Raw genomic sequence first — 24,073 nt, forward strand, 5'->3', positions numbered from 1 at the left:
ATTTTATTGGGCACAAATTTGTTGTTGTAGTGATTGATTTCCCATTTTATTGTTGTTGCATATTATTTTCTTAGTTAATATACCAGTTTGTTTATTTTATCAACGATTTTAGAAATATTTGAGAAATATTTTCTGTGTTTTTAATAAATTGTTGAAGTGAAATAAATTAGATTTGGTATAAAAGAATTAACAGTAACTTCTTTAGGAAAAAAGTTATAGCGAACCTACCAAGATGGCTAATTTAAAAGATGATTTTAGGACTAGTCACAAATCCTAATTTTGTACGGCGTAGCTTCGAAATTATAGTGAACTAGAGCATGAAATTTTGACCACCTTGATATTTCTCCTTAACTATCTCAAAATCTGCTATATGAAGCCTTAAAAAAAATTGTAGCGAAATCCAAGATGACTTGTTTGACACTAATTTCATTACTAGTCACAAACCCTAACTTCCAAAGGGTATATTTCCAAAAGTATAGTGAATCAGAATATGGATTTTTTACCTCTTGTACTTAGATATTTTTCTTCAGTCTTTTCAAAATTTTGATGTTTGAAGATTCCTTGAAAAAAATTATTGCGAAAATGCCAAGATATTTCTTTTGGAGCAACAAAACCCTAGGAACAAAGCTTAGATACCAAATGTAATCATGCCAACACCTTGAAATTGATAAAAAATAAATGAATACAATCCCCTTCGAAGAGGAGACCTCCTTTTACAATGAATACAATGTATATGACAAGATGAGATGATTCTAAGATTAGGTGTCCTTAGAATATATATAGGAGACAAATGGTACAATTATAATGAAAAGGTACAATGAAAGGTTTTGACCTATTGTTTAAATAGTTTTCAAACAAAAAGAGAGAATAGTTACATATCTGATATTCTCTCAACTAAAGCAAAAACAACTAGAAGAAAATAGATGAAATCTTCAACTCTGGAGGACAACTGTTGATGAAAAGCCAGTGGGTGTTTGCCATCCCTGATAGACTTCTAGAAGATGTGCTAGCCTAGGAGGAGAGTGAGGTTTAATGCTCACTTGACAATTGAATACTTGAGCTTGCAAGGATGACAGTAATTGAGTTGCTTGTTCAATGATGACTTTAGTTACTTGAAGGTAACCATGCGGTTTAATGAGGAATTCCTAGGTAAACTAGAAATTTACTTTTGTTAATTGTTCAATCCTTTCATGATACTCAACCCTTTCATTTTCCCATTTTGCTTTTAATATTTCTGCCTCTGGGAGTGTCTCTTCTGAATCACTTGATAATATTTTTGCTTCCTTAAGTGATTGAATGATTTATTGAACAACAAAATTAGACATTCTTTCAACATCTCTTATCAATTTCTTAACCAAGCGTATATATTATCTTTCCAAACATGAAGCACTATAGACTTTTGCATTCCATTAATCCTGGGCAAGTTTAGAAATAAACTTTTAGGATCTTCTTGCCATTGCAAAAACTCATTGAGCTTGTGCTTTGTTTTGTCGTACTGGCTTTCAATATCAATAACATAAAGAAAAGTGTTGACTAATTTTTCCTAAGCTTGAATTGTGCTTAATTTACTACAGAGGAGCTGTTGCTCATGTTCAAGATGTTGGTTTAACTCATGAGCTTCATGCTTAGGTTTAACAAGATCTGAAGTATATTCCTCAATCTACCTTATCTTTTCTTGTAAATAACCTATCTTGTCATACCTCTGCTTAATTTCAGACTCATATTGGCTTCTAACCAGAGAAACTTGAGCTTGCACTTGTGCTTGAGCCTGTGAGGAGTGTTGTTCTAGATAATGTATTCTTTCATCTTTTTGCGTGATAAATTCTTTGACTTTGGTTGCTTTGTCTACACTAGAAGAAACATAAGCCCCTTCATATTGAGTTAATTCCTCAAGTTCCTCATCTGATGTTGTTGATGTGCCTTCCCAAACTATCTCCAAAGGGGTTGTTGGTAAAGCAATAGTTGTTGAAATCTGTGTCTCAATGACCTTTTTTTTCCTACGGTTTTTGAGAATGGCCTTGTGATTTGTACTGTAGAATACCTCTATGGGTTGTATTTCTCCGATGTTCAATTGAATAATAGCATTTGGAGATGCAGGAATTGTCTCTACGCTAGGCCGAGAACTCATAGGCGTTTTAGCAATAACACTTGATCTTGCAAGAATGATCTTTGAGGCATTAGGGGAGATTGCAACTGCTTGTTGTCCAGCGAAAGCTGTAACACTTGTTTTAGGCATTGTTGTTTCCCCTACTGGTTTAACCGGCTCTGAAGTAATCTCTACAAATGCTTGCCAATCCTTGATAATAACATTAACCACTGGGTTTTTTGAAGTAGTTTTCTCCTGAGAATCCACAGAAGAAACCCGAACAAGAGTGGCTACTTGAGGAGTGGCCTGCTGTGTTGAAGAATTGGCAACTTTTTCTGATATACCTTCTCCTTGTGGCAATTTTAGCAAATTTAGTGGCAAAGTAGACCTTCTTGTATCCATGTAAACTAGAAAATGCTGATAGCTGTCTGGGGCTAACTGTTTAGCTTTATTGTAGACAGATAAATAAGAAGAAGCTCCTTAGAATAGTTCATCATAATGATTGGTCTCATGAACATATTTCCTAATATTTGCATCAACAATTAAATTTTCGACTAGCTTGGTAGGATCATGCGGATTTGTAGGAATAGTAGCCAATTTTAACTCATATAAAGATTTTAGTTCTTTTAAAGCATGAATGTAATTCTGTAGATTTGCAAGGGGAATTTGGGCCACAATTTCTTGGAGGCCTTCTTTAATTCAAGGGTTATCCCTATTCCAACTGTTTGGTGAGCAACCTCTTTGCATAAGAGCTTATCAGGAACATAAAGAGGTAAAACATGTCATCTATTGTTACTTCCCCAAACCCTAATATAAGTAAAAAGTTCTTCCACACGTATCCTGAATTCTTAATAAACAATCCATAACGGTTGTAGACATTCTTGGAGGCTTGGAATTGAAGCTCGATAAATGGGAATCATGACAGGTTGATAGATTCAATAAAAATAGTCGAAATAATTCTCTTCGCATAGTTTACTATGATAAATGTGAATGGGTAGAGGATTAGCAACAATCCATTACCAGCCCATAGTTGGAAAATCCAAGGAGAAACAGATGGCATCCATTACGAAGGCCGACATAAAAGGGGGATTATGGGTGGACATCTGTTTGGTGCGGAAAGAAAGAATATGCTTAGAAATATTGTCAGATAAGGTTTGCGCCCAATTGAAAATAAATCGATCAAAAACCATATGGATAAGAGGGACCTAGTGTAACGGAAACTGTGAGACATTCTGGTAAGCAAATAACCTGCATAACATAGAGGCTACATAACAAAAAGAAGGGTTTAAGGACTGTACGAAATATTTGTGGTATGGTTCCTCCTTATGCTTGCCAGGGTCTCTTCTCCATTCTCTAATCAGATCAGAGAGTTCTTTCTCCTTATTGTTACATTCTTCTTTCATAATACTATCAACAAACTGGGAATTATATACTAGCTATGGCTCAGATAGATGATACATACCATGAAGGTGTTCTGGCTTGAATGAGCCAATGATTATGCTTTGTGAAGTGACAAATTGCCCCTTCGAGATATCCACGTTCTCAACCACCCAGCGAATCATATCAGTGTAGGGAAGAAGTTTGGGGTGAGCAACAATTTTGTGCAGACGACATTTTGAGGCATCTTGATTTTCGTCTCAGAAGTTTTGTTGCCACCTTGCTCTATGGTTGCTACTGTTGGCTTTGAATAATCTTCTGCTAGTAATTCTTCTTCCAATAAATTATACGTTGCATTCCAGGACAAAATTCTAAAGTCTGTCGTGCACACAGTATCGGAAAAGAGGAAGGAATGGAGCAACTTCTCATCAATTACTTTTAGGAATGGCCCTGTTGGCGGTTGGACCCATTTCTTCTTCTTTGCTTTCACCATTTCGGAAGATTTAATAGAGCTCGCGAAGGTGTTAGGCTGTTATAGGGGAAAACCAAGGTTAGAAAGTCATTCACTAGCTAAACGTGATAAAACGCATAAATTAAATATAACTGCAATCAACCATAAAATGATTAAACTTTGCATGCGAGAGTTAAACACACGAAAAGTGGTAGGTACAGAAAAGTTGAATTCTGGGCATGCTTTTTGATTTTCCATGTCAATATGACAGTTGCTCGGGAGTGACAGGTAGCACGATTTGATTTGGTTGAGCAATGAGTTGGTAGTTGTTGTGGCCCCATACGTCAGCACGAGAACTAAATCCTAGAAGAAGCAAAGAGTGCGCGTAAGGAGAATGTCGGGATGACATGAAAGGTGAACACACATGATCCAATAGGAAGCATTTTGGGCCTATATAATGCCGCATGGATAAGCTGAGTTATCTTCGAGATGGAATCCCAGAAGAATAAGAGGAGCGCATGTTAAAAGTTCCAGGATGGTATGCTTCGAGGTTACGTGGAGGCGGGAATTAAAGGCCCAATGAGACAATGAAAGTGGAAGCGAGAGGGGGACCTACAAGCAAAGGTGTTATGCTAAGCTGTCTCGGGAGTTTATCCTCGACTCTTTTGAATGGGAGAGCACATGAAATCTCTAGGGAAGGATGAGCCAGGATGACATGTCCTGATGGCGGGATGTGGAGTGAATAAGTGAGACAAACTATGTCATGTGGATGGGGGGGTCCGCTATACCATGCCTTTGTGGATGCTTGCATCACCCCAGAAGTTGATCCTTGGGAAAGGAGCTATTTGCGAAGGGGAAAAAGGTTCCGGGCAACATGTCAAGCCGTAAAACAAAAAATGCGATGGTTTAATTAAAAGGTTTTATTAACGCAAATAGCATTATACTTTGGCCTTTTAAAATCGCTCGGCTGTAGTGGTTCTAGCCTTTGGCCTTATTAATATATAATTTATTTATAATGCGTAAAATCAAGTCTTAAGTTATATATATATTAACAAAATATAAAATTGAAGACTTTTGAGTTTTTTGAAGAATGAAATATTAATGAAAAATAGACAAATATAACTTAAAAATTTAAAAGGGTCCCCATTTTTTATTATGATTAAATATAAAATGGGGGGTTGTTTGCTACAACACCTACGTAATATAATATTAGAAATGTAATAACTCAATATCTTGGGCTTAATAAGGAGTTTTAGGGTTAACATGGGGCTTGTCTAGGGCTTACCATGCACTGCTTTTGAATTTTGTTGCAAGCTGGGTAAATAGATGGTGTTACCTCATAGGTGTTCATTTTCTTATTATTTTGTTCTGGCTACCTTTCAATCCCTTATTACCACTGTTTTTCTTTCCTAGTCATTGTTCACTTTAAAGGGTTTTCCTTCTTGGGATAACCTACTTCTACATCTATTCTTATGTCATTTCATGTTCTGCTGCTATTGTAGTATTTTTTCATTTCATTTCATCTTATTTTAGGGGAGTCTTTTGCACCTCTCTGTTTTGGTTTGGTTATTATTGCTGGTTGTAACCACTTGTTCCCCCTTTGACCTACTTTGATCTTTAGTGGGCATGATTAAAAATTTCAAGTTTGATTGCTTGCATCTTGCTTTTTTGGAAAAGTCATTGAAGTTCCATCTATGCTTCTCTAATTAGGTCCTGATCCTCATTTGTGCACGTGTGTGTATATGTATGAGAGAGAGAGAGAGAGAGAGAGAGAGAGAGAGAGAGAGATTATTGTGATTCAGTTAAAGGTCTTAAGAGCTTTACAAGAGAAATGCTTACTTTTATCATATATGTATGTTTTGTGAACAGTACCAAATTATGTTGAACCAGAGTCAGATATAGAAGCTGCTTCAAAAGAGGGTCGGAGCTTGTCAGACTTCAAGTATGCTTGTGTTGGTTATTCAGTTTTTGCAGACAAGAAAGATTCTTCATCTGACCAACAAGATCCACAGGCAGAGTTGCCATTTTGTGTAGGCATCGAGGTAATTTCATTCTCTATTATTATTTTAAGCACTTTGTTTTATCATTGTTCTGTTGCGTAGCTTGATGTTCCCTATGCAAGAGTTCCGATTCTTGATAGGCAACATAGGTAAAAGTGTGTCAACATGTAATTCTATTGCTTGTATAGTTATCACAATGAACCAATTGTTTATGCCTTGTTTTGAAATATGATTTGAGTGATTTAATAATTAAAAGATAATGCAACCTACCTGAAGAGATGTTGGTATCAAGAAAAATGAACAACGTCATAAAGTCATAATAGGGTATTGTAAATGAAAAATCCCTGCTATCTTAACTAGCTAAATCTAAACTGAAATAATTCCAATGCCTGAGGCTTACTAAAAAGTGCATTCAAACAAAATCTTGAAGTTTGATATTAAAAGCCCTGTAGGATGAGACAAAGTAATCAAAAATATGCATATAGAGTTGCTGGATCTACAAAAGGCGGATGTCACCATCATTGACCTTTTTTGGTTATTTTGGTGTATCAAGGGTTTTGTTTACCCCTGTGAGGTCCAATCTCTCTTTTGTATCCTCGTGAGGCCTTTTAGGCATTGCCGCATTAGAGATTGCCAATGGAATGATTGGTAACTTGTCATCTGGATATTGTTAGAGTTTTCTTGTGTTGTTTCTCCAACAGTGTTAATTTTCAGCTGCTGAGGTGCACTGGCAGCAGCAGCAATTCAGAATTTGTTACAACAGAGGCCGTGAAATAGTGCAATGGCAGGACAGTAAAGGAGAGAGCAAGAGGGCACGTGCATTCCTCCAGCACGTCAAATTCTCAACTCTAGATGACAGATGTCCTTATGATGTCAAAGAAAACAAATCAAACTGAATTATTTAACTGCTGAAATTTAATTTTTGAACATAGCATTAATCACACAATAGCTGGAAAAATAAACAGCGACATAAATGAGATACACACATACACAGATGATTTCTCCTACAACTCATCTTCTCATTCCTTAGGTCAAAGCTTACAAGGTAGCCCCCCACAGATTGCTAAACCAGCAGCTGGTCAAACAAATTACCCAAAAAACAGATCTGTATGGCTTGCTGAAGAGCAGTGCAGTCTGCACTAAAGACAAGAAAAACAGCACCCATATGGCCTGCTGTACGTCCTGCTGCACGGCCTTGTGATGTATAGCCTACTGCTGTACAACCTCTTCCTTCTTGAACTTTAGCATCTCTCCTGCTCACTAGATCTGCTCAACTGTAATTTACCTCTTCTATTTAGTGTTATTTATGCATTTCCGAATAATCCTAATCTGCCAAAAATCTATTCTCATCTTGAGATGTAGGATTAAATCTATGTTATTAATGTATTGAAGTATTAAATACACTTTATTGGATTCCCCAGGTTAAGTAACTGCAAAACATTAGATATTTCACTTTTTCCCAAGTGAATTACAAAATAGAATTGATTATCCACTTTTTTCTTAGTGGTCACTTTCAGAATGTCTCAAGCCAATTTGTGCACATTCACATTGAAACTTATGCAAGTTCTTGTTCATGCCACATTTCTCAACACTGCCTTTTATTGACGAAGGAATTTTGCACCAATCCAAGTTTGTGAGAACATATTGGAGCTGTACTGCTCCCTTCTAAATCTTGTTTTGCATGAATTGGTATGTGATTTCTGTTAAAATTGGCAACTAGGGGCAAATTCCACTTTGGACAACTCATTTGATGGAGATGATGATTGCATTGAATTCCTCTTTTCGAGAGGACCAAAATCAACTTAAAGATCAACAAATTTGGACAAGGGAAAGTGTGCTTTTGATTTAAAAGCCCACATATACATATTGATCAGGTCGGCGCTAAAGCAAATTGGACACCCTTGGAAGACTATAAATGCAAGTGTCCTCAACCTCATTTGGACATCATCATGAGACATTCTTCTATTCTCTTTCTTGGTTTTGGTTCGCACAGGTTTGAGGCACGTCCACAAAGAATGGGTTCTCACGAAAGAGAAACTGCAGGGTCCGGCGGCAGGCGTGCCACAGAGAGATCTCGACTGTAGTCGCTCGCTAGCTGGCTCATCCGTGCGACTGAAGCTTTTCAGTCTCACGCACAATACGTCGTCCATGCGACTGGCATCTAGGGTTTCTGAGTCACAGTCGTAGGATTTCCAAAGGCTGATTTTGATTGCAAGTGCTGGCTTATAGGCTCAAGGGAGCCACTGGAAACTCCCCGTTGCACGCATGACTCTTCCTCCATGCGACTGGGACCGAAAGGTTGAAATTTCGGTTGTTCAAAGTTTCCGCTCATTGACCACAATGTTCGACAGTTGACTGCAGACAATGATAGTTCATTACAGGCTTCTGAACTAGGGTTTTGAGTATGAGCATTGTTGAGTTCATTTCATGGATGTTGTTTAGTTGATTTTGCTGGATAATTGGATAGTTGTATGGATGAAGATATGGATCATTGTAGCCCCCACGGGGTAGGCGAGTTGGTAATCACAATGCGGTGAAGTTCGTTAGAAAGGCGGGCTCCATACTGAAGGTCACAAATTCAAATCCCCCGGACTTATCCTGGAGCTGTATAGAGGGGCAGGTGCAGCTCCCAGTGGTTATTGAGGTAGTGGTCAGAATCAACCCTGTGTAACGCGAGTCGCGAGGTTGCCCCTGTTGCCGATTCCACTGTAATCAAAAAAGAAAAAAAGAAGAAGATATGGATCATTGTACTATCTTTTGCTGAATCATTCAATGACAATCTAATAAGAAAAAGAATTTGAAATGGTTTTGCCCATAGTGGGTTTTGCTTGGTCTCTGACCAACCTTGGGGTCCCTATGTGTGAATGCTTTTCTTCTATTGTTCCTTTATTCTCCACTGCATTGATGATGATATTGTTCTTTCTATATAGTTGCATATGTTGCTAAATAATGATGTAAATCTGAATAATTTTATGATGTCATGGGATGAAAATGATATGGAAATGATAAAATGCAATTATCAAAGCAAAGAACAATATAGCCTTTAAAAAAATTAGCATGGGATCAGAGCTGGGCTGAATAAAAGCTATTGAAGATAACCTCTATGAAGACACCTTTGATGGAAGCATGAGAAAATGGAGGAGACCTAAAAGAATTCTATGTTGGGAATTGCAATTTCCATTAGACCAAAGCCCGCAGGTGTTAGTCAACGATCGCATCACTAGAGATAAAGATCTATGAGAGGCGGTTAGTCCATGTCGCGAAACACATAGGGAGCATTGGTTTATCCAATGTCCAACAATCTCCCCCCAACGCAAGTCGGGTGTGTATCGAACTCGTGACCTACGCTCTGATACCAATTGTTGGGAATCACGGTTGCCATTAGACAAAAACCCGTAGGTGTTAGTCAACGATCGCATCACTAGAGATAAGGATCTACGAGAGGCAGTTAGTGCATGTTGCGAAAAACACGACGAGCGTTGGTTTATCCAATGTCCAACATTCTAGGGTTTGAAGGAAACCCTAGGCAATTTGGCTATTATGGTGTGATGGATATTATGAGGTGAGAGTTTGAGAGAAACGCCGATTTATGGCAGAGATTTGAGATATGAAATCTAGAAAACCTAGGATGGTCAATGTGAAGATGCTCAAGCACTTGTGATAGATTTGATGATGCCTTAGATGGGATAGTTTCTATTAGGCTTGCTTGTTGATGAATATATATTGAAGGCAACAAGTGGACAATGGATAATGATGGCTCCCGGAGGCTAGTTCAAGAGGGAGATGATCACCTCTCATTAAAGATAAGTATTTTTCGATTTATGGTGCTCCTTTATGTCTTTACTTTTGTTTAGACTTATTGATTTGATTATTGTTTTGATTATTACTTATACTTCCTGCATGTATATGTGAGTATTTGGATACCTCTAACTTCTTGATGAGATGTGATAAGTGGATCCTTCTTGAGGATCATCTGAGATGCAGGAAAATATGTCTAGTGCAGGAAGAGAAGAGCTATAGTTGTCCATGACAAAGAAGTTGACAAAGTGCTCCTGCTGCCAATGTCAAATAAGAAGGTGCACAAGTATCTGAATACTACAAGGTATGTATGGTGTATTGTTTCAATGTTATGTTTCAACTGTAATATTGAATGGACAAGTAAGCCCTAAGGTTTGATGAGAATGGCCCCTTCACAAATGGCTCATACATACATATGAAAGTGATTTGGATTCATGGTTCTTATGATGAAATGGTGCACTTGGTATTGAACAAGTATCTTACTTCTTAGACATGATGAATTTCTTGATTCTATGAAGCTACTTAGAAATATTGATTTTTGATATATTGATATACTTTATGTTTGGCTAACATCTACTATTTTGGATATCTTGATCTCATAAAGAAGGCTTGCACATTGATCCTTATATATGGTAGCTTGACACTATTGATAATGCTTGTGATAAGCATGATAACCATGATGATAGAAGTGTAACAATGAGATTGATATTCATGATCTTCTTGTTGACCGTGGTTAGGTTTTGATGAGCTTAGTAATTATGACATATGGTAAAATTGAATGACCTGACTTGATGAAAGTACTATTGTGTTCATGATCCTTGAAGTATGATGTTACACTTGTCTGCTGCCCTAATCATAAGACTCTAACTTTTGATGAAAGTTTGATGCCATGTTCATATAGGATGATGAAGTAGTTGATGCTGACATGGATATATGTTTTAGAACCTGATATAGTTCAATTCCATGATCTAACAGTTCTATTGATGCATGACAGTATTATAGACAAGTTGATGACTTGAATATTAATGGCTGAAGGGGCTACTCATTAAGAGGGAGAAACTCTCCATAAGATCCTATTATCATTTGCATTATATGTATAAAAGATTCTTTACTGTTGAAGTATGATTTATGGTCATGAATAGACAAATATCTGATATTGTTGGTCTGTAGCAAGTTTTGGTCTAAGAAGAGAGTTTTCCTTACTCTAAGCCTCAACTGCACAAAAGCAAGCTTGAGGGTGTAGTTATAGCCTCTCAACCACATGGAAGAAAGCCTATGGGTGCAATTATGCCTGAAGGTCACAAAGCTAAAGTCTTATCCATAAAATCAAGAATGCACCAACAGTATGACAGTCTTACAGATATGGAGCAGACATTAGAATGTCCTATGAGCAGGGAAGTTTGAATGTTTGACTTACTATAGAGAATGTGAATATCTTGACTAAACTTGTGTTTGCAGGTGACGGGGATATGCATCTCAATATGTCATTATGACTTAACCATTGAGGCCTCTGTATGACACTATTTGATAACAGTTGCAAGGGTTTAACTAGATTTGGCCGATTGATATAGATAAGCAGCGTTTGGAGTTTTGACGTAATGCTTGATAATGATATACAACTTTGACTTAATGTTAAGATATGTTTTAGCTTGTAGATCTCATTGTGATAACTGATAACAAATTTGGGATTTGACCTGATGACTAATGATTTGATTTGACTACTGATGATTTGCCTTGATAACAATGCTCTATGGGCATAGTGACTTATATTGGTATTTTGTGTTGACATCATTAGCTTTGACACATTGGTTGAAGTATAAACAGTTGTGATTCAATATGCAACAATCTCACTATGAATGGATGAAACTTGTATGAATGAAACTCATATGACTTGTCCCTGATGTATCCATTCATATTTAGTAGCAGAAATGATTTATGCTATGATCATGAGTACGAATTGATAAAGTTTGATTGGATAGTGCTTGGAAAATAAAAAGTTGTTGTAACTTGATATTTGGATATGAGCTCTATCGGTCACCTGGTCCAAAGAATTTGTGATATCAATGAGTTTGATATTAGTTTTACTTTGACATCTAAACTTTGATAAGCTGACTTAGTTGATTTCATTGCACATTATTGATTTGTGTAAGGCTAAGCATATTGCTTTGGTCAAGTGTTATGTTTGTAGAAAGCATTGTAGGAAGCAAGCTCCCCGATCCTGATATGTCTGCATTCACAATTATATGGAGAAGCCAGGATGATGTGTCGAGCAATTCGAAGCTAATAGAAGAAAAGATTTGAGATATGAAGCATAATGACCAAGGCTAAAAGATCAAATCCTTCAAGTGTTTTCTAAGAACGAAACTGTGGAAGCAAAGTTGGCTGATTAGGTTTATTTAAAGGACACAATTGAGGCAGACTTAAATTCTTCTTTCACTGAAAGGACGAGTTCTGCGACATAATCGTAGCCTTGTTCCGAGGCCCTATCCGAGGTCAACTGAGGCATACTTTGAGGCTTCTCTTGAGAAAATTTTTGGCCTATCTAAGGCTTGACTGAGGACAAATACTAGCTTGATTCGAGGCCAATCTCGACCCTCCTTCTGAGTGACTAGAGAATCAAACATCTCCTTACCTTCTGAGGGATAATAGGGTGTCTACTTGGGATTTGGACTTATTAGAAGGTTTTAGGTTTTTGATATGATTTTTCTAGTAGCGTGTTACAAAAGTAGTGGTATGACGACCTTTAGTCTCTAATTCGAAGATAGATTAGAAGCCCCTTGCATGGAAGTGTCTGGCTTAGATGCTTTTGGAGGAGCATGAGCTTTGGCATCTTGTGGAGAAGAAGGTTACACTTCCTATAGATGTTTCTTTATTGGCAGAATACAACAAGAAGATGTCCAAGGGGAAGTGAGTCATCGTCGAATTGGTGAGGATCACCTAATTTCTCACATCGTTAGAACAAACACATGTAAGGAGATGCTTGATTCTATAGTCACTCTATATTAGAATGAGAAAGGGGTTGGAAGACACTTTTGAGGAATAAACTCAAAGTCACCTAGATGATCAAGACAAATACTATAACTAGTTATTTGATAATGATTGCCAAACTCTGTGATCAACTTGTAGTAGTTGGAGAAGAGGTTAATAGTGAAGAGCTAGTATTGATCTGGATTGGATCAAGACAAATACTATAACTAGTTATTTGATAATGATTACCAAACTCTGTGATCAACTTGTAGTAGTTGGAGAAGAGGTTAATAGTGAAGAGCTAGTATTGATCTGGATTGGATCATTATATTATTGTCGTCCATATTCATGCTTTAGAGTGGAAAAATAGGAGGAATCAAATCATAGGACCATTTTATCAATGGGTCCCAATTTGGCGAATTGGGGTTTTAAATCTTCTAGAGGTAGTTTGAGGCATATCCAGAAGTTATTTGGGATCCAAAAACTCTCTCTTGTGCTAGACCCCTTGGTGTTGTTGTACATTGAAATACCTTTCCAGTGGTACAAGAAAGGCATTAAACAATGTTCGCATACAAAAGTTATGCCACTTGGAAGTTGACATTCGTGTTTTGACCACCATGATTCAAGGATGTCATGTTAACACCATTATTCATGGAAAAGGGTCTGGCCAAGTGAAAATGATGAAGATAGAAGGGATAATATTGTAACTATAGTTAAGAGTTGAAGGAGTCAAACTTAATCACTAGTAGGCTATCGAGTTGTGTTATAACTAGACCACAAGGAGAAAAAGGGGTTCCATTCTATTCGAGTGTATTTTGTTCCATAGATGAGCAAAGTAGTCAAGAGTGGATAGAGAAAGAGAGAGAGAAAACAGAGAGGGTTTGTGTTCTGTTGTAGTCCATGGGCTAGAGGTCTCACTCCTTTGTAAATGCATCCATTTATATTCAAAAAAAAAGAGAGAAGAGTAGCCTCACCTTTCAACAAGGTTTTCTCTCAAATGAGTTTTCTAGGTCATATCTTGTGTTATTGTGGTTTTGTGAGTGGTTGTTTTGTTTGTTCTCTATTTTTTGCATATTTATATTTTGTTTGCATATGTAGTAAAAAATAACTCAATAATTCCATAAATCTGAGGAAAAAATAACCCTCACAGTACAGTTTTTGGAGTTCAATAAATTTCTTTATTATATATGTTGTGATGAATTGTCTAGTGGAATATCCACAATAATTTACGAATCATATTGGTATCATTGTAGGTGTCTTTGGGTATTTTGTAAGAAGTTGCAAGGGATCTAGATCGGTTTAAGCAAAAAGTCATAAAAGCCCACCCATGGTCGACGAATCTATTAATAACCCTTGAGATTCTGCAAGGAGAGGTTCTCAAGCTTGGAAAGGCAGGTTCAAAAATCAACAATGATATGAACCCTTATAGTGGCTCCGATGAACAAGATTGGAATTAGAGAAGATGGAGGTTCCAACTTAGAGGTTAGAACAAAGGGAAAGTCGGGGGATCGAGAAGAACTAGTGAAGGAGGCTAAGAGATAGCCCGAAAAAGAACAACCCGACTTGAGTTCCATGAACCATTGATAGTTCTTGTTCAAGATGGAAGCGAATATTGACATCAAGTCATATCAAGGTGAGATTGACACTTTGAAATTAAATCACTGGTTGCAATAGTTAGAAGTTTATTTTAGGGTTCATCACATAGAGGAAGAACAAAATATTTCTTTCATCCATTTGGGACTAGAGGATCATGCCCTGACTTGGTGGGAAAGCCATACGAAAACCTTGAGGCATGAGGGGGGTCTTTCGATGACTAAGTGATAGGATTTCAGAGGAAGAACAATATATTTCTTTCATCCATTTGGAACTAGAGGATCATGCCCTGACTTGGTGGGAGAGCCATACGAAAACCTTGAGGCATGAGGGGGATCTTTCGATGACTAAGTGATAGGATTTCAAAATTGTCATAAAGTCCTAGTTCTACCCTGTCATGTATGTAGTGGATTTGGGGGCATTACTTCAGGCAGTGACAGGGGAAAATTGTACAAGTGTACACCACAAAATTTAGGAAGATGGCAATAATGATGGGTATCTCTCCCAAGATCCCAAACGTACTCACGTATTTGGGGGGTCTACATAGCCATCTATGGAAGCAAGTGATGTTCAAACCTAGAATAGTGGATGAGGCTTGTGTAGAGACACAATCCGTGGAAAACATAGGCCAAAAGAATGGGCAATCAAGTGGGTCGATGGAGAAGGAACACTAAGAAACTTCCAAGGAAAGGAAGAAGAAATGGAAGAGGGGGAAGGACAAAAAGACAATAGCCACAACACACTAGTGCAAAGATCCCAACAACCACTATAACATTGATGGTCATATAGAAGAGAAGTTTCAAAAACTACATCCAAAACTCAACTCGAATAACCGGGAGAAGGATGGGAAGAAAAATCTCATGGCCAAAGTAGCTTAGATGTGGATGAGAAGATTGTCTGCACATTGTTGAAATAACATCGGGATGTTCTTCTCACATGGTTTTTGTGTCAAGGCTGTGAGAATAATCAAAAGACACAAGAAATATTTTAATTTATTTATAAGTAGGCTTGAGGGTCAAGTCGGTTTAGGTGGGCCAGCAAGGCCAAGAGACATGACCCTTGGGGTTTCACACCCCTTGGGAAGGTATAAATAGAAGGGACAAAAAGGTAATGGATCATCTTCTTGCGTGGTGATAAAGGAAACAAAAGGACTTGTAGGTCTAAAGGAAGTGAGCAAAGGGCAACTCAAGGAAGGTAGAGTTTTTTGTGGATTAGGGCTGGTTTTGGAAGATAAAGGAGGTCGCAACTAGATAGGAGGGACACAGACAACAAGGAGGCCGCAACAAGCCGTAAACAGCAAGGAGGCATGCCTTATATGTGTTAGGATAGGTCGCAACCCTAATTCTGCTACAAGAAGGCTGAGAACCTATAGAAGTTGGCCAGGGACATAAGGAGGGTTGCTAAAAGTTTAAATCCACAGACCAAAGGTTAGAAGGAGCTGACTATAGGAGAAAAGTGTTGGTTGCAAGGGCAACAATCTAGCTGCGGAGGAAAATAGGGACAACCGAGGACCGTGGGCTAAAGGGGCTTGCTTAGGTATGTAAATTACTATTTGATGATTTAAGGTGGGAAAAGGATTGCCACAGTGTTGTATTTTGGGCAGGAAAGGCTTTGAGGACAAAGCCTCAACCCTAGGTATTAAGTCAAAGGACAGACTTGTGTATTTGGCATTGTACAGGGATATAAAGGGCCATAATTCCTAGTACGGGAGCCCTGTGATTTTCTTGTTAAAGGAATGATAAGAAACAAGCTTGGGCATTAAACTCTTGTATATTATCATTGATCTAATTGCTAGTATATTTTGTTATGCAAAATTGTTTGAAGTTAGGCATTTTTAGTGTGTTTATGTTTTCTAGCTAAGGAAATAGACCAGACTTGGGGGGCGTAGATCTCTAACGTGTGATAAGAGTCAACATGTAGTCATAGGAATAGGGACTGTACCATTCAAGATGAAGTTAGGTTGATTGTTGCGAGTAAAGGATCTACTTTGGATATGGGAGCTCAGATGCAGTTTGCTTTCAATCTCAACTATTGATGCTAAGGGCTTTGAGGTTGTGTTTTAGGATGGAAAGGTGATGCTCAAGCCTAGTGAATCTAAATTTAGCCTAGGAATGGTTCTTGGGGTCAACAAACCTATTAACCAAGAAAAGAAGAAAGTTACAAAGACTCTGAGGGACTCAAGCTGCAGAGGGAGTTCGTTGATTCAGAGGGAGAATCAACAATCCCGGAAGAGTGCATCAAAGGAGACCTTCATATCTGAGAAGGAGCCATGGATTGGCTTAAAGGTCTATCAGGAAAAGAAGCAGCAGGAGGCTTCTAGTAGCAGGGACACTTCGAAGAAGGGTTCTGTTCTTATAGTAGGTTATATGTTTTAGTGACGAAGGATGAACCATATGATGAATGTTAGAGAGCAACAATGGAAAATGATTGTGTTCCAGTGTGGAAAGTAGAGATACTTTGAAGGGATGGAAATAACTCACTCGCTAAGAGGGAGTGTTGAAATTTGGTAGCATCGAGAGGTTCTTCTCATATGGTTTTTGTGTCGGGTGCGTGAGAATAATTAAAAGGCACAATGGATATTTCAATTTAATTTTAAGTAGGCTTGCGGGTCAAGTCGGCCCAGGCCAGCTAGCAAGGCCAAGAAGCACGACCCTTGAGGTTCACACCCTTTGGAAAGGTATAAATACAAGGGACAATAAGGTAATGGATCATCTTCTTCCTTGGTGAGAAAGGTAGCAAAAGGAGCCATAAGTTTGAAAGAAGGGGGCAAAAGAAAACTCAAGGAAGGTTGAGTTTTCTGTGGATTAGGGTTGGTTTTGAAAGATTCGGAGGCCGTAGCCAAGGATTAGGCTACAGGCCTAGACAGGCTAGCCGCAACTAGATAGGAGCGCTGTAGACAACAAACAAGGAGGCTGTAGGGTTGTGGCAGGCCACAAACAACAAGGAGGTAGGCCGCAAATGTGTTAAGACAAGCTGTAGCCTTAATTTTTCTACAGGAAGGTTGAGAACTTGTAGAAGTTGGCCAAGGACATATGGAGGGTTGTTAAAAGGTTAAATCAACTGACCAAAGGTTACAAGGAGCTGAATGAAGGAGAAAAGTGTTGGTTACAAGGGATATCCGTCTAGCTATGGAGGAATACAGGGACAACAGAGGACCGTGGGCTAAAGGAGCATGCCTAGGTATGTAAATTACCATTTGATGATTTAAGGTGAGAAAAGGATTGCCACAATCTTGTGCTTTGGACAAGAAAGACTTAAAGGACAAAGCCTCAACCCTAGGTATTTAGTCTTGTTGGAAATACTGAGAGAGGGGGTGAATCAATATTTATTTATGCCAGTTAAGATCGCTTGATAAAACCAGAACACAAAATGTACAATAAATGAATAATCTATATTATCAAAAAAACGAGGACTCCAATCCTCTTTTACAGTGATAATATGTACAAATACTCTTATAATCTCTTTAAGGTTCCGACTCTAGATGAAGACTCCAATCTTTAGATCAGGCTCCAACCTGATCTTCCACAAGGCTCCAACCTTGTATGAGGACTCCAATCCCCTAGGGCTCCAACCTTGTCTTTTCGAGGCTCCAACCTCTAGGGCTCCAACCCTTTGCTTCAAGTCTTCAAGATGGGTATAAATGTTGCTTCAGGGCTTCCAATATATTCTTCAACAAGTTTTAATGATATCTTCAAGATCACCTTCAACAATGCTTTCAAATGTCTCCAAAATACTTAGTTCATCAATGACAACTTTAGTAGGTGTCTCCAAGACTCTTCATGATACCCAATCAGTCTTTTGTAAGGTTACTCCATGAGGGCTTCAACAATGCATCATGAGGTTAACAATGTCTCCAAGAATGACTTCAAGATTTACTTCTACAAGTGTCTTCAAGAGGTCTTCAACAATGCTTCCCAACAAGATGTCTTAAATTATCAGCTCCAATATATTGTAAAGTTTGTCAAATGTCTTCAAGGGTTCTTCAATAGGTTTGCACACCACTCTTACAAGGTCCTTCAACAATGCTATGGAGTGCTCCAATAGGCTCTTTCAAAGTGGATTTCCAACAAGAAGTTTCCAACAAGTCTTCAAGATGACTGCAATGAATACTTTTAACAAATCCTCGAATGTACTCCAACAACTCTCTAATAATGCTCCAACTATACTGCCCCAAGATCTTCAATAACTGCTCCAATGCTCCACAAAGTCTTCAAGATACTCTTCGAAACAAGTCTTCAAACACTTCAAGATTGCCTTCAATGGTTCTTCAATACACACAAAGTGCTCTTTAGGATTTGTTAGCCTTAACTCTTCAAGCCTGTTCATAGTCTCACAAGACCATAAGTTTGCTCCAAAGGATGTTACTGGGCTGGTTAAGGAATATCAAGGATTAGGTCAACGTCTGTACAAAAGGAGCTCAACAAGTAGCCAAATTTCCTGCTCAAATACTTCTTCAAGGTCATCTTACTGTTGTGAGTGAGGTTTGCAACATTGCAAGAGGTTGAGTTTGTAATTTTTTTGAACTATCCCAAGATCTGTATAGGTCTGAGATCTTGAACAAATCAGAGCTTTGTAACACAAGAAGAACGGGTCTAAGTTGAGATCGAAATAGGTTTGATTTAACCGTTTTTACACAGTCCAAGTTCTGCAACCAAGGCCTAAAAAATCTAGCAAATCCGAGGTCTGCAACACAAGAACAGGTCCGAAATTTGCAACAGAAGAAGGGCTGAGTTGCAGGCCTGTAATAGGTTGAAGCTCAGCCCGAAATACAGTGTTATAGAGGCTGAAATTTCAGGCCTGAAATAGGCCGAAATTCCAGAGGTATTGCAGGTCCGAAAATTTTCAAGGTTTGCAATCTGGTTTGTAACAAGGTCAAGGCCAAGGGCTGTGATAATATTTGAGGTATGTAGTAATAGAATGAATCTTGTAGCACTAAATCGAGATCCCAAAAGGCTGATCAATGAAACTCTTGTCAAGTAGGCCGACTTGAGTAGGCTCAACTAGGTTTAACAAACAATATATTTTAGACTTCAAAAATTAATTTGTCTTGAACGACAAGGAATTAGGAGGTATGTGAGTACTCATTGGAAAGCTTTTGGACTCCTTGACAAGCTGATATAATCTTCTTCCCAAGAAATGATCTCTAAGGTTGACAATTTTAATTTCCTTTTCATCATATAGGTGTTTTCCATAACAACCTTGTTTGAGGTTTTTCTTTCATGGATATAGGGCATCATGTAGCTAGGATTTTTCATCATATGAATGAACCATGCTAGGGCATAAACCTAGGGTTTCTTCATCTTCAACTTAGCTAAGGTCTTCAATGATGCCAAGGTCATGATATTGACATACCAAGGCTTTCATCATATAGCTTTAGGGCTTGTACCAACAAGGACTTTATCATCTTCAACAAGGCTAGGGTTTGCACTTAGGGTTAGGGTTTTTCACTTAGGCTTTTCTCCTAGGGTTTGCTTCAAGAATGCACCTAGGATTTGTCATCATATTGACATCAATGACAACTTTACCAACAAGTCAAAGGACAAACTTGTATGTTTGGAATTGTATAGGGATATAAAGGGTCATTACCCTTGGAATGGGAGTCGTGCAGTTTTCTTTTTAAAGGACTGATAAAAAACAAGTTTGGGCATTAAAATGTGTACTATCATTGAGCTAATTGCTAGCATATTATGCTGTGCAAAATTGTTTAAAGTTAGGCATTTTCATTGTGTTTATGTTTTTTGCACATTAGTGTAGAAGGGGGTGAATTTGAGTAGCCTTCAAGGACAAGAAGAGAAGGGCATGACTAAACTCTTCGATATAAAGATATAGGTCAAGAAGACAAAGATTGATGCTCTATTTGACTTAGGATCACAATTGAATCTCATCATGGTAGAGCTAATCAACAAATTGGGATTAGAGGTTCGTGATCATCCAAGCCCATATCCATTGGGATGGGTAAATAAGGATGCAAAAATAAAGGTAACGATATAGTTCAAAATCCAATTTTCTATTAGTGTTGTTTTTATTGATGAAGTAGAACTAGATGTAGCTCCGCTTGATGTATGTGGAGTGGTGCTCGAAAGTCCCTATATGTACATGCATGATGTGATCTTCATGCAAAGAGCCAACTACGACTGCCTCATTAAGGATGGAGAATCCTTCACCATCAACCCACTCAAGGGCAAGTCCAACATTTCTCTGGTGAGTGCCAACCAAGCCAAGAAAGTGATTAGTTCTAGAAAGAAGTATGTTTTATTGTTTTTAAGAGAGAATCAATTTGTGGAAGAGTTAATGAGAGCAAAGTCATTCTTCGAGGGGTGTACAAATTAACAAAACCAACAATTGGAAGAGTTTCTATAGGCACAATGTTTTAAGAGCCTAAAGGGCTACCACCCAAGAGGGAAGTGGAGCATGAGGCCTAACTATTGTTGGACTCTATTGCCAAACATTAGGCTGTATAAGCAGTTTGTTATAGAATCACATAGGGTGAAGACGCAGTTGTAACTTGTAACAACTGCTAGAAAAACATGGTGTCATTCGACTAAATACCTAGGGTCACCCATCATAATTGTGCCAAAGAAGAATGGGACTTGGCGGATGTGTATTGATTACAGGGCATTAAGCAAAATTACGCTCAAGAACTGGTATCCCTTGCCCCAGAGAAATGATTTGTTGGACCATTTGCAGCAAGCAAATTACTTCACCATGCCGGGCTTAAAGTCAGGGTATCACCACGTTCGAGTCAAAGAATAAGATATCTAGAAGACTTTTTCAAAACCAACCATGGTTTGTAAAACCAACCATGGTTTGTATGAGTGGTTGGTTATGGCATTTGGCCTATTATGCAATTTACCAATTGTGTTCATGAGATTAATGAATGATATATTGCACCCCTTTATAGATTCATTTATTATTGTTTATTTGGATGATATACTGGTATTGTTAGTTTGTATCTAAGACATGTATTTCCATGAGGGTGTCTACTTATGGAGATCATCATTGAATGTATCCGATGTTTTTTTCTGGAAGTTCACTTAATTAATTAATTAAAAAAGTGAACGCTTTTTATTAAAGTGACTTTTAATTAATAAAGTGACTAAAATGGGTCGCTGAATGATCTAATTAAAAGAGAGCCATTGATAGCATCGCTAGATCAAAATTGTCAAAGATTAGGTTTTTGGCTCATGTCAAGTTATAAAAGAAAGAGAGGGCAAAGACAAAGACAGACAAAGAGCATTCTTTTCACGAGTCACGTGAGTGAAGGAAAAAATCAACAATAATTCAACAAAGAGAAGGAAGTGGGTTGACAATAAGGAGAAGAGTAGCCATACAACCCAACAAAGCATGCCATACAACTGGTCATATGGTTCTTGTATAGCCATACAAATTGTAGAGTAGGCTATACAAATTGTAGTGCAAATTGGAATTTTCAGGTTTGTTATTTGTTTGATTAATTTGTTAGAGCCATTTTTCATTGTAAGGGAGCTCTTTTAAGTTCTAAAGATATTTCTAAGCGTTGAACTAATCTAGAAGAACAAAAATAATTGTGCACTGCGTGATTACTTTTCTCATTTTCATTGCATGCAGTAGATAATAATTCCAACAAGTAACTAGATTTGATCTGTTTGCTTAGATAGTTTGTTTTAGAATAATTTAACATGGTATTAGAGCAACAACTCTAAGAGAAAAGCAGATCTATTATTTATAGGTTACTTCTGTGAGCTTGAGAGATAAAGCTCATGACAACCATGTTAGTAACCAATGTGAAAGTTGAGGCTCGACCTTGATGTGGTTTCAAATTTCTTACCATGGAGGGGAAGAATATTGGTGATCATAAAGAGGCAAGACTTGTGGGTTGTCATGTCCAACCCTCCTCTGGCTTCAACGCTAACCTCAAGGAGCATGCAGACACCAACAATAGTAGACCCTGTAGTGTAGGCACCATGGGATAAGGACATAAAATGCATAAAGGGTGATACTTGAAGTTATTGAGGATCATCTGATTTTGCATGTTGCAGAAAAGATTTAATTTATAAGGAGATGTTTGATGCCCTAGTATTGCCTTTTCAAATTGGTAACGTGAGTCAGAAAATGATTCTCAAAATCAAGCTCATGGAGTGCAAGATGAATCCCTTTGACAATGTGACCAACTAGCTACCTTATGAGGATCAAACAGATTCGTGATTAGCTTGCAGCTATTGGAGAAGCTTTATTGGATGCAGAGCTAGTGAATGTTTCTTTGAATGGATTTGCCAATTCTTGGGAACCATTCATCATGGGCATTTGTGCCCGGGAGCATCTTCCCAAGTGGGAGAGACTTTGGGATGACTGCATCCAAGAGGAGACTCGTAAAGAGTCCATGACTAATAAGCAGGGAGAAGGAGCAACCAATGAAAACTTGGTCTTTGTCAGCAAGATGAAGAAGACCAAAGGAAAAGTTTCCATCAAGAAGGGTGACAGTTAGGGAGAGGGACAACAGTTGAGGCAAAAGAGAGATATGAGCAAAGTTCAAATGCTATATTTACAATAAGAATGGCCATTTTGGTTCTCAATGTCCAAAGAGGAAGAAGGGCAAAGGAAAGTCGCAGATAGTTGCAGCGACAACAAAGATATAGTTGAGCGAGCTTGCTTCCAAGTTCTAGAGTGACTTTTCACTTGTGTCTTGCCTTTCTATTAATGCAATTGCTAGAAGCACACGGTACTTCGACAGTGGCGCCTCTCGCCACATGACAAAGGCTAGAGAGCTATTTAGTGTTTTTTCACAGGACGACTTAGGGATCCATATTGAGATTGGCGATGATGCCAAGTATGCAGTTAGGGAATAGGGGACAGTTATGTTCCAGCTTGTGTTAGGAGGGTCCTTTTGATGTGCTGGAAGTACTTAGCTAGCAAGTGTGGAGAGATGCCATGGTGGAGAAGCACAACTCCATCATGAAGAATGGTGTCTAAGAGGTTGTGGCGAGACAAAAGGGAAAGTTAGTTGTGACTTCGAAATGGCTTTACAAGATAAAGCATGTATCAAATGGCAGTGTGGAGAAATACAAGGCTAGATTTATGGCTTGTGAGTTCTCTCAGAAAAAAGGAAGTAGACTACGTAGAGACCATAGTATTCAAAACTGGAACTGGTGATCAGACTGGTCAGAACCCAAGAAACTGGATTGGTCAGAACCCAAGAAGCTGGATTGGTCAGATCTCATTGAACAAGTCTTTAAAAAAATACATGAAATAATTAATTTTTAATGAAAAAACTATTTTTAAGATTTAAAACCATGATTCCAAACCAATAGGGACAAAATATGCAAAGTTTGCTCATCTAAATACCATGTAAAGGTGAATATGTGAAAATGGCGCCAAGTGCAATGCATACCAACAACAAAATACATAATCAATGAGGCTCTAAATGGCCTCTAGAGTCCAAAAGCAATGCTACAAGCTATGGGGCCACTAGCCTCCTACAAGTATACCTATCAATGATCAACATGATCGAACTCATCACCACTACTACACATGGGATCATCAACATGAGCTACGTAAACATCATCTGGCTCAGAGTCTAAGGACTCCTCAGACTCCTCTGCAACCTCAGTAGTAGTAGTAGCAACAACAAAACTAGACATCAAAACTGCAAATCATTGATCAACATGATCACTCGTGAAACTCCTCATTGAATCAACACCACTAGAAATGGGATCATTAGCAAGAGCTACATAAAAATCAGCTAGCTCAAAGTCTTCAGACTTAGATTTCTCAACCTTATAATATGGTAGAAATTGAAAAAGTTTAACATGCCTAACCCATGAT

General features: G+C 38.1%; 1 protein-coding gene across 4 annotated transcripts in view; it reads left to right on the forward strand.

Moving 5' to 3' along the window:
* Positions 1–24,073, forward strand: part of LOC149186820 (altered inheritance of mitochondria protein) — a 106,588-nt gene that overhangs the window by 20,898 nt on the left and 61,617 nt on the right. For all 4 annotated transcript variants that reach the window (XM_089411147.1, XM_089411148.1, XM_089411149.1 and 1 more), the window contains exon 2: positions 5,784–5,956. In XM_089411147.1, the coding sequence (XP_089267273.1) occupies positions 5,784–5,956 (173 nt within the window). The remainder of the gene's footprint in view (positions 1–5,783; positions 5,957–24,073) is intronic.

Source organism: Pinus tabuliformis, chromosome 3_1, assembly GCF_031772625.1.
Source record: "Pinus tabuliformis cultivar Carrire ecotype Pingquan chromosome 3_1, CPIR1, whole genome shotgun sequence".
Taxonomy (NCBI): Eukaryota; Viridiplantae; Streptophyta; class Pinopsida; order Pinales; family Pinaceae; genus Pinus; species Pinus tabuliformis.